The 12,143-nt window shown below is 44.1% G+C and overlaps 1 protein-coding gene across 3 annotated transcripts in view; it reads right to left on the reverse strand.

The window, feature by feature from the left end:
• The window catches only part of ppp3cb (protein phosphatase 3, catalytic subunit, beta isozyme), a 51,264-nt gene extending 39,738 nt beyond the window's left edge, over nt 1-11,526 (reverse strand). For 2 of the 3 annotated variants that reach the window (XM_036127699.1, XM_036127697.1), the window contains exon 1: nt 11,121-11,526. In XM_036127699.1, the coding sequence (XP_035983592.1) occupies nt 11,121-11,163 (43 nt within the window). In that variant the 5' untranslated portion in view covers nt 11,164-11,526. Of the gene's footprint in view, nt 1-10,528; nt 10,763-11,120 lie in introns of those variants that run through there. The other variant, XM_036127698.1, reaches the window with a different exon arrangement.
• Between the last annotated feature and the right edge of the window lie 617 nt (nt 11,527-12,143).

Here is a 12,143-nt window from a genome sequence, read left to right on the forward strand (position 1 = left end):
CCTCCTTTCGCTGTATTGCAATTGTAAGTAAAATGATTCTCTTTAAAATAATAATAATAAATAAATTTTACATTACAATTCTTCTCTGATACGTCCCATCTTAGCAAACAGCCAATATGCGCAATTCGGAAGTGTGTGCACTTACATATCCTTAAAGATGCAAAGTGCAAGTTTTGAAGTTAAATATTGTGTATATTCTTTCTCATAAATGCCCTTACAATTGCCCCATGTGTAAAATGAGTTATACTCTATTTACTGCAGTTGCCTCTACAGGCTGGATATCAGTTCATGAAAGAGTTATTCAGGCCGAACCTTCTGGGCGTGCGCGTAGGTGTGACACACTACGCGCTCTCGTTCACCTCGCTACTTTGTTGAGTCTCCGTAATCGATGCATTAGCAAGAAAACATGGGCTAACTTCAATATTTATAACTTTCTTATGTCAGAAGAAATCACGCCTCCAAACAAAAGACCAGTGCTGTCGCAGCGACAGAAGCTTTTCTTCTTCTCCCATGTAGGTGCACAACACTGGTGTCATTTCAACGTGTCGCCAGAAGGGGAAGACGTCTACAAAAATCCTGAAACTTGTGCTATGCTCCTTTAAGTACAAGTGCTATTCAACAAGGAAGGAGGCAAGGCTTTGTCTCCATAGAGAATGATGATGGCCCAGGTATTTTGCTTCTTTTTTTGTTTTGTTTTGTAGAACTTTTTAACTGCAGCCATAGCATTGTCAGGACGCATTGAAGATAGCAGCCACAGTGCTAAAAGTGCTTTAATTAATTACTTGGAGCACTGCCAGCTTGGGTTGCAGCTTGGTATTAGGCTACCATTGCTGCCACCAGATTGCTGCACACATAACCTAGCAAACCAGATTTGCTGCCACCATGACAAATAAGCCATCACCTCTCTGTGATGACGTAGCAGGCTAAGTCCTCATCTTCAAACGAGGGACCCGGGTTTGAATCCTGGTTGCGTCAGGAAGGGCATCCAGCGTTAAAACCCTGCCATGTATGTGTGCAAGTGGTAATGATTTGCTGTGGCGACCCCTGAATATGTGAGCAGCTGAAAGGACTCACATGCTAACGTCCACAGTCCTACCACAGATACTCAAAACTTCTGGAACTCATATGCTATCAAGCTTCATAGAGAGAAGCCTCTAACTTTAATTGATTTGATGTTCCCGAAGACCTCTAAAAGACCCTAAGCAGACCATCGACTTTCTGGCTGAATGTGGATGTTTTAATGCGGTTCTTGTCCATTCTAAAAGGGGGCTTTGAGGACAGCCGTTAACATATCGGCCATCTTGCGAATGATAACATTTTAATAATAATGTAATTTGTGTGGTTAAATGAATGAAGTAATTGGCTGATTTAATATCTTGGACCAAGTTATACACTATATACCTACTGTATCTCCCAAAGATAAAGATAGAATTACTTAAATGTCATCGGTTCTGCAAATTTACCAAGCCAACAAGGCATGATACACTGGTTACATATGAGAACATGCTGACTGAAAAGTGTAAAATAAGCCAAGAGCTGAACACTTTCTAATGCAGTTTGTGGTGTTTTTTTTATTTTTGGCCCATCCTCTCCACCACTGAACTCCTCTGTGAGGATTTTCTAAAACAGCAACGCTGCCAGCTCAGCCAAAAATCTCCACATCGCAGAGCTGTGAGTGGAGAGTGAGGGGGGAAAAAAATCTATGACATAGCTTTCAACCAAATCTCCTAAATTTGTTTGGGCTGGACTAATAGCCCAACTGGAGCAGAATCTGATCTGAATCAGATTGTTATTGTGTGCATCATCCCTAATGGCTAAAGTTAATTATGGGGATATTTCATCATTTTAAATTACACAAAGACCATTCCCTATCGGGAGGACTGGAGCAGGAAGCAGGACGTGACAGCAAGTGATAACAGACTGGTTGGAGAAATGACGACAGAAGTCCGCCATGATGCATCTACCCTTGTTTGAGTTTTTACTGTATTTGTTGCAAGATAAGACTGACTTGTGCCATGTTATTAGCTGGAAGTTACACCTTTTAGGTACAAAGTTGTTATTGTTCTCAACTATGAAGCATAAACAATTTAATTCAGATATGACAAACAGTGTAGAAAAACTGTCTCGCAGTGAATAAGACTAGACAATTTTCTTTTTGAGGTCACTTAGGAAAAACAAAATTGTTTCTATTTTTTTAGAGCCAAAACAAGGAGAGCGTGAGTTTTATATATTTTTTAAATGGGACATATCGTGCTTTTCAGTTCTTCCCTTTAACAATTTAAATAATTCAGTTGTGGTCCATATATAAAGTGGAACTGCAATGCTTTGTTCTGAATTCCTCGTTAATTTACCCCAAAACTCCACCTTTTTATCCCTGTTCTGAGGTACGTCTCAGAACAACTCGTTTTGGTGCTGTCTCTTTAAATCTAAAGGAGGTATTTCACATCCTGCCCCCCTCCAGGTCACAGAGCGTTCCACCCCATCCCGTTCTGCCATTTTTGTAGTACGCTGGGGGACAACGTAATGAGCAACCGATGGCTTATCCAATTGTACCATCCTCATCCTTCTGCTTGGACTACAAAAGCACTCCAAGAAATAAAAAAGCCAGATTGTTGAGACTGGCAAGCTGGTAGTCCATGACTTTGTTTTGTAGTTCCAGTGCAAATACTGTGATGTAATTGTTCAAAAAATATAATAGAAAAGAGAACAAGCTGAACGGCTTGAAAAATATGACCCAAAAATAATATATTTGTGAACTGTGAATCATGATATTTATGTTGCTTTTGGAATAATAGCATTTTCCTCGCTGAGTATATTGTTCTAGGGTTATTTTGCACCTTTCCCAACAAAAAACTTCCAGCCCTGGCACACAGAACCCATCTAACTTCCTGAAAAGTAGGATACATTCTCGTGATATTTAGACTTACATACAACTGTTTGAACAGAGGTCATACAAGGAAGTAGTGAGTTTGGGTTAACATTAAAAAGAATCTACAGAGTTGCCTCCGTTTAACTCATTTGATGTGAATTGGATGTTGTCAACCCATGAGAATAGAGAGAAACGTAACAGAATGTGGGTTATGTGTATGCTAAGAGGATACTTTTTCAAACGCAGCCTCTTTCACAAACCCCTTTAAGGTGGGATTAGGGTAAATGGACCAAACTTTATTGTATGTTGTGCTTTCAGCCAAGTGGTATAAAATAATCAGACTGTAAGCTGAGACCTCATGAAATGTGAGACTTTTCAGGCATCAGGGGACTACCCACAGCAGGGCGCTGCAAAAAACCTAAGCTCTCTCCTCTTATCTTCCTCTTTGCCCGTACACTGGAGAGACCGGGAAACACGGGCGCCGTCCAGAATAGCATCTAAGTACAGCGTGCTTTTCAACATTGGAACCTAACCAGCCGACTGCCATGGAAACAGACTGCTTGTCACCTTTCCTCAGCTTTTGCAGGAGAAGAGCTGATCTGAAAATGGCCCCTTCAAGCTGTGAAGGAAGCCTAAGGACACAGCCACGCAGGAAGGCCATGCAGAAGTCCCCATGCTTCATAGGCCGAGCGCAGCCCATCGTAGTCCGTTTAAAGCACATCCTGGGCCGGGAATCATAAAGAGTTTTCCCCTGAGCTAGCCGCTTTCTTGCTTCCCCGAGCCAGTTTCACCCTGGTCCAGCTTCTTCCAACCAGACGGCCCCAAAGTCAACCGAACTGACAAAGGCAGAAAGTTTAAAATGGTTTAGTTTTAATGTGTTTTCACTGTCTTTCACGGTTTGACCGAGCTAGACCTGGACCTAACAAGCTAAGCTGCCGCTAGCATTCTTAAAGTAATGCTTATGGACATAGCTCTCAACTGTCACGCATTGTCCGTGTGACACACGCATTTCATCAATTGCACACGCTCACACGCATTACTTTGAAAATCTCAATCTTACGATCAAAATCTCACTCCTGAAACGCACGCGTACGGACGCTTCGCGTCATGGCAGAACCAATTTGCGGTACAATGGTTTCCGCACGTCCAGTAGTAGAGGGAACACAGCTGCAAGGACCGCCGCCGCGCAAACAAGTTTCCCTCATCCAAAGTGAAACACTTCTACGGTCCGTGTTGCGTGCGAATTAAATTGTAGGTCGTCATGTTTTATTAGTTTGAAATAATTCAAATTGCCTTATAATTTCTGAAAGCAAACTGTCGCCATTACTTTCCTTCTTTATCGAATGATGTGAAGTAAGAAAGTAAGATAGTCCGTTTAAAATAGTGACCATCTTGAATCGACGGGATTGGCATTGTAAACGGGTTGAAACACATATCAAATGTTGTTCTGAATTAATTAAGCTAATTTAACCTCATTCCACTATCTTTAAGATGAACCTTTGGTTCTTTAACTTGGATCTGCAGTGAATCAAGATTTACTGAATCGTTCTTATGATGGTTTTCAACTATTTTATTATTGTCCTTTTCTTATTTTGTGTACATACTTCCTTAGATTCTTTTTATCTTAATTTTGCTAAGTAGTTTGGTTAAGTTACACTAGCCTAGTAGAGAGAATTTGTTGATTAAAATATACGTTATTCAAATAAACTGCATTCTATAGTGATATTCTCTGGATGTTAATTTTATCTCTGTTAAACTCTTGCACTTGAAGAGAAGTTGTCACTCCTTTATTCCATATGTGTGCAGAGTTTGCCGTTAAAAGAACGCCAGTGCTTGAATCACCCTTTCAACTAATATCAGCAGTTTGGGCTGATATTCACCAGACAATACCTAACAGACTGAGGGTTATTTAATAAACAATGAATAACTCAAAACATGGCGCAACAAGTACGGCACCTTTCTTGTTATACTGACCACTAAAACCATCAGCCTACCTCTGCTAGACCCCAGACCCAGCGAGCGAGGTATCACAGGCCCACATCAGCTGACTTGAATAGGGGAAAGCCCGTTTTGCGGGTCTAAGTGTTGTAGTGAGTAGGTGTGGTTTGTGTGACCAGCCAGCCTCATGGCTTCATAGCATGAACAGGACTCAGAGATAATTTCCAACAAGATTAGGAAGGTGAGATTTATCGTTCAAATTTGTAAAAAAAAAATTAAATAAAAAGTGCCTGGCCAACAACAGGACAGCTCCACTGAGTTTGCCCACCATTATTGTTTTAAAAAAAGTGCTATGAGGAGACTTCAGAACCCAGATTCTATAGTGCGCCGCTATGTTGTCCCACGCTGCCAGCTTTACACGCTGCGTCCTCCAGAACTATCGCCACGTTAGCTTTCTCTAGGATCTTATGAAACGTTATTGTACACTAATCCTCCAGGATCGCTTCTTCCCATCACTCACCTCTGCATGAATAAACGACGGACAGAAATTCACGGATGAAAGAATGAAAGCAGCGAAGGGAAAGGGAGCAAATATGTGGGCGCCTGGGATAGAGGAAGCATTTAACGGTTCATGCTTGTTTTAAACATTTGTTTTTGTGTCTTTGAATGTATTTACCTGCCATTTTTGACCCGTTTCTGGTCAACGGCTCCATGCTTCTTTAGAGATGGTTTTCACAGCGATGCGGAACAACTGAATACACAACGAAGTTGTTTAATCGATGCAGAGAGGCCCATCAGTGACACAGTAACTCACACTAAAACAGAAACAACAGCCCATCCCTGAACAGCCTGTCCTCATTAGACAATCCCTTTCTCTCTCCCTCTCTCTCTCTCTCTGGAGTACCTTCTCTATAAATAACCCCCCGCCCTGCCACCCTCCCCACAGGGCAGAGAGGGACCTGTCAAGGTGGGACCCCTGGCCCACAAAGATAACGCCAGCATTGGACAAACACACACACGTAAACACAATTAATACGTACGGGTGAGAGAGAACAGGACAGCCCGTTTCATGAAGGAAATATGCCAAAAGTCCCCCCCAAGGCATACCAGAGGTGATTTTTTTTATTTATTTATTTATTTTTTTTTGGTGTGTGTGCATAAATTCATGAATAAATGTGCAAACTCGATACGGCTCTCGTAGGCTTTCTGAAAACGTCCCACTCATGTATTAGTCTAGGCCAAAGATCATAACTCACAAAAGACACATGTGCAGTGCCTGCAAAAGTATTTATACCCCTGTTTGTGAAATCACAATTTCAATAGATTTCCTTGAAACTTTAGGCAAGAGAGCAGCACCAAACCTTTGAGAAGTCGGACGATATATTACATGGTTTCAAAATCTTTCCAGTTAAAAATCTGAAAAGGGGGGACATGCATTTGTATTTAGCCTCCTTCACTATAATACCTTACGATAAAAGGCAGCATATACAACTGAGTTCAGAGGTCACCTAATTAGTAAATAGTGTAATTTAATCTCAGTATAAATCCAGCTGTTCTGTGAAGGTCTGAGAGGTTTGTTAGGGAACATTAGAGAATAAAAAGAAGACACAGCAGACAAGTCAAGCAGGATGTAGAGACGTTTTAAGCAGGGGTAGGTTATAAAGTAATGTTCTAAGCTTTAAACATCTTACAGAGCTCTGTTCAATCCATCATCTGAAAATGGGAGGAGAATGCCACCGCTGTAAACCTGCTGTGACATGACAAGCCACCTAAACTGGGAGGCTGGCCAAGGAAAGTGTTGTTCAGACAAGCAGACGAGAGGCCCGTGTTAACTTCTGGAGGAGCTGTAGAGAACCACAGCTCAGCTGGGTGAATCTGTCAAAAGGACCGACTATTAGGCCAGCCGCCTGCTACACAAATCTGGCCTGAATGGACGTGTCAAGGGAAAAAAAAACAATCTTTAAAGAGACCCTTCACAAGTCTGGTTTGCAGTTTGTCACCAGCCACAAGAGAACAAAGTGGAAGACGGCGCTCCCCTCAGGTGTGACCAACACAATGGACTGCTCTGACACTTAATACGCCAACCTACTGTCCAACATGGCCGTGGCCAACTTTCCCACAGCATGATGACGCTGTGGGAAAGTTTTTTTTCAGCGGGAACAGGAAAGCTGATCAGAGCTGAAGATTCAATTTTCATATTTTTATGTGTAAAAATGTTGAAACTGTAACATTAGTCTTCCACTTCACAACTACGCGCAGGAGACAGAGCTAAACCTTTCTTCCAGGTCTGTGCAGAAAGGAGTGCAATGGGAGAGTTGTGTCAAGAAATGATTATAAGCAGAGATGATCAGACAATCGTTACACCGTTGTTGAATTAAAACTTATTTACATCCCTATCAGAGACATTAATTGTCTCTGGTTTCAACATTTAGTGCTTTCAATTAGGCTGTTATTGTGTGTGTTTCTTAAGCAATGCAATTGACAGAATAGTGATGCCTTCAATGATTTTGAAACCAACTAAATAATCTAATTTATTAGGTCCACTTGTAGCTTTAGCTTTACTCTTCGTGGGGTCGATGTTGTATAGATTTTAGACTAAATGTAACTCATTATTTAAATAGTAATTTAAATGAATATCATTTATTAGTTGGCAATGTTATTGGAGGTATAAAAAAAAAGGATTCAGGGACTCGTGTAAGGAAGTCCAGTTGAGGGTTCATATTGTGTTGAGTACAGGATTGATTCACAGAAGGTCATATTAATACTAACTTTACGGCACAAACTACCAGCTTTAATAAGTATTTATAAATTATTTTAAATACAGCATTGTCATTTGCCATGAATTGATTTATTATAAGGGATTAAAAGACATTCTGGGTGACCTTTTTTTTTTTTTTTGTCTTACCTTGTATTCCTATTTAAAAAGTACCAAATTGTTACTACCGGCCACAGCACGGCTCTTAATAGTAATACATTGAAGCACTAGTTGCTGTTTGTGGGTCAACAACACTCAGATGGGACTCAGCAGTTCTTATTCCAGAAAACAAAAAGTATTTCCATCTCAACCAAATGATGGTCAAGTTTTTCCTATATGAGCAGTGGAAAATTACGCACCCTAAATTTTAAACCTGTAACACCTTGATCTGAAGAATATCAGATAATGTGCTGTGGTCTTCTACAACACATCTGAATTTCAGTGGGCCACAACTTATTTGAAAACCCAAAGCAAATATTCCAGCAACTTTAGGGTTAAAGGACTAAAAAAAAATAAAAAATAAAAAAAAAAATGGATGGAATTAACATTCAGTGAATAAATGTTCTGGCTTGTCTCCTTAGATCTGTTTGTCATCATAACGCCCCTGAATGATGTCAGTCTTCTCAGTAATGCTCCTAAGCATGCATTTCTTGGAAACCTTTTTCAGCAGGGAATTATTTTCAGGAACTGAGTGCTAAACAAGCCCTTGTTTGTATTGCAGTTTGACCATGCTGGCATCAGCTGTAATTCCCACACCAGTTTACTAAATATTTGGGGTTGGTCATTTACCATTATCAAGGTATACCGGGTTTATAAAGAGAAAATAATTCAATAAGCATGTTGTAATAACATGTTTCATCACACCCCAGCTGGCTGAAAGAAGGCTGACTGCCACACTCACCCCTCAAACAAAAGACAGAAGTTTGCCTCATTGGAAATATTTTCGGTTGCAAGTAGCACAGAGAGTCATGGTGTGGGAAATAAAGGCGTGCCACCTATCACTCATATTAATGTAACACTGTTTTAAAGCTGCAATGGGCCACTGACAAGTGGCGCTGTGGGAGGCAAAATATATTGACCGGTAAACACTTGGCAAGCACTTCTAAATACTAATAGATCTGTGACATATGAAACAATTGAAACTGTAATATTCAATATGTTCAGCCTTTCGTGTGGGCTTACTTTTGCGCACGGAATCAAGCGTCTACGATCCTTATGGAAACTACTGACAAAACCTGTCTGACAAAGTGCAAATGACTAATGCTGCAGTCGATCTGGGAACGACGTCACGCCTAAGCAGACGTTGTTGTATTTGCAAACTGAAAAACAATGTAATGAAAAATGAGTTTATCATCGTTTTGTTGTTCAGAAACAGAAGAGAAAGAGAAGTCAGTATCTGCGACTGTCACTGCAGCCATATTGGATAATGAACGCTGGGCTCCGACATTCCCAGCAGGCGTGCGGACTGATGGTGGTGTTCTTGGTAAATTCCCCACTGGCAACTAGAAAAATCTGGCAAACTAAATGCATCATAGGCACTAGAACGAACGCCGTATTTGTTAACTGTATAGTCACTGTAGTCACATCACTACATTATCTAACCAAGAGAACGTGGGCCCCAAATTTTTGCTCAGGGTGTCAAACAACCTCAGGCCGGCCATGCATGTCGTTCACAATCGTTCTGTGGAGGCCTATGCATGTGTGTGTGTGTGTGTGTGTGTGGGGGGGGGGGGGTTATGATATAGGTCCCTTTAAAGGGATGACGTCCAAGCCGTTATCAGAGCATGCAAAAGGAGAAAGGTCTGCAAAGTGCGCACGCCGTCTGCACAGGTGGAACCACAGTTGCTGGATGCAGGTTTGCAAAACAAATCTTTTAGAGGTAAGCAATAGACCCGTAGCAGCAAGAGAACCCCACGCACGTAGCCTCCCCCACCACTCCCATTCCACGCGCGACGCACGCACGGAATACCGGGGCATGCCCGAGCAACGTATGCAGAATCCTGCTCCCCTTCCTCCCGCAGAGGCAGAGAGAACCTGACCTTTGGGCGTGTTTATGAAGAAGGGCAGCTGTGTGTGTGCGCGAAAGACCGGTTTGACCCGATAAGCACGACAATCTGTGCCAGCTTGACGGATCATGACCCGAGTGGATTCCCCCACCCCCTACCCCACCCCGCCATCCTCTCCCCCACAGTGGCCGCCCACGCTTAAAAGCAAAAAAATAAATAAAAAAAAATGCAACACTTTCAACATATTACATTTTCTGTAATCCAGCGGGGCTTTCACCCCCATTAGAGCGGCAACAGTGTCGGATACACGTAGCGCAGCATCCCTAAACTCCATTTTGTCTCTCGTTTGAAAAATTTCGAGAAAACAAGAGAGGGGGGTTGAGGGGGGGAGACAGGGAGACCTTTAAGGAGACGCGGAGGAGGAGAAGCTGAATCACCCAATCACTTGGGCGCCCTTCTGAAAGACCAAACACAAGGAAAAAAACGAGAAAGGAAATTAAAAAAAACAGACTTCAGACGATCATCCAGCGATCGGGTCCTTTGATTGCCCCCAATATCAGGGTCAGTGCGTAAGAAACAGCGTTTGGTTACATTACAGATGCTAAACTCGGGGACGAGGCCTGGCAAAGTTACCAGCCTACACCTGCAATCCAAACACATCGATCAACGGACTGGATTAAAAATGCAAATGTAGGTCAACATATCGGCCCTCTCCAAATCGAGGTAGATCGCCATAACGAAAGTCTCCAAACCCTGACCGATAGAGGAAAACCCCCCCTGCCTGATACAAAGGAAGCTCTTTGCATCGTGTCCTCCCCCCCCCTCTCGCTCTCCTCCTCAGCATCCCGAGCGTCGCTGCATACTTATTGCAGCAGCATCCCGTGACACCATCCGCACCCACAGCATCAGCACCACACCGACGCCGCCGCGCGCACCGCCGCTCTGGCCGGACCATTTTACCTTTATGTCTGCCTTTGGCCGTCATCGTCACGCCGTTTGGGCTTTCATTGGAACGAGAAGCTCGTCGTGTCCCTCTCTCTCTCTCAGCCAGCGCTTCCCAGCTTCTCTCTCTGTCTCTCCCCCGGCTTGTGCGCGCCTCTCTGTCGGGTATTATTCAGTAACGCGAAGCCACCGCTAGGAGATGAGCGCATGCAGCTCATGCAGCAGCGCGCGGTGCGTCGCACAACTGCCTCAGCTATATGCAGAGAGGAGGAGACGTCCCTCCCTCTGTTAGAAAATGGGGTAATGCCTCGGTGAGGGGGTGAATTCTAATAGAATAACGAGGGAAGACCCTGATTATCCGTACCGGATACCCCCCCCCCCCTTCCATGCACACCTCTCTCCATCACCACCTTCCTCCCCTTAAAAGGCTCAGAGGCGCATGCATGGTGACTCGTCAGCCAGATAGCCACCTCTTATTGTGAGCCGGTGTAATGAAAAAGCGAGTATGTAAGGCAATAAGAGACACGAGGTGCCATGACAGGGACGAAGACGCACACACAGATCAAGCATGTTACAGCAGACAACAGGCATGGAGAGGAGCTCTGCCTACATTTGATCGTCCGGTCCGCGGGACTTGCGCTGCTTTCGGACATCCTGGAGTCGGGACGGGAGCAGAGCCGAGAGAGGGGAGGGAGGTGGGAGAGAGGGAGGGGGGGCACTCTCCTCTTCTGGCAAAGGCCGGGCTGGTGGTGTCGGGTCCTCCGGCAGGCTTCGGCAGTACACGCGTAGCTGGGCGCTCCTCCCGCTGCAGCTGTGGCATCACTCGGCGGAAGCTCCGCGCTCTCTCGGACGGGGGAAGCCTGCTGCTGCGCCTGCGGTGACTTTGGGGGAGGAGAGGCGGATACCTAGCCGCCGCTGTTGTGGCATGCTTGGATCCCGACTGTTTTTCTTTCTTTCTTTCTTTCTTTGAGAGGGGGCGGGGGGTGTGTGGTTGCTGGAATAGCGGCCGGTGCTGGAGCTGTCTGTGCAGGGGGTGGGTGGGGATGGGGAGGGGGGTGGGGAGGAGGGGTTGGGAACTCTAGAGGTTAGAAACCGAGGAAGAAACGCCTTGCAGAGTGAGGAGGAGAGGTTGCAGGCTGTACCTCTTCAAAGCGCCTCTGCAAGCGCAGCTGGCAACACCCCGGCATGGCGAAACAAGGAACTCCCACGCAGATTCACGCACACGTGGATTGCGCTCACAAACACTCACGCACACACCCTTAGACTCATACTGCCATCCCGTGGAGACATCAGTCACAGGGCTTTCCCCCCCACTCCCCCACCCGAGTAACTGCGGAGTGGGCAAATGTGCGTGGGTGCGTGCGTGTGCACCTGTAACCGAACCTGGCATCTCAATTTAAACGACGATCGCATGAGCATAATATAAGAGAAATATGTTTGTTTTTTTCTTTATTCAAATAAACCCACGGTCCAAAAAAGATAACCTCTAAAAACCGACTGAATAAAACGACTCAATTTGAGTTAATTTTCTAACGCCGGGTTGAGCAACAGTGTTGGGTTAATAGTTTGACACCGCATATTAGGCTTTCATCCTAAAATATATATATATATATGCTTCCAGTCTTACTGCTCT

Source organism: Fundulus heteroclitus, chromosome 23 (genome assembly GCF_011125445.2).
Source record: "Fundulus heteroclitus isolate FHET01 chromosome 23, MU-UCD_Fhet_4.1, whole genome shotgun sequence".
Taxonomy (NCBI): domain Eukaryota; kingdom Metazoa; phylum Chordata; class Actinopteri; order Cyprinodontiformes; family Fundulidae; genus Fundulus; species Fundulus heteroclitus.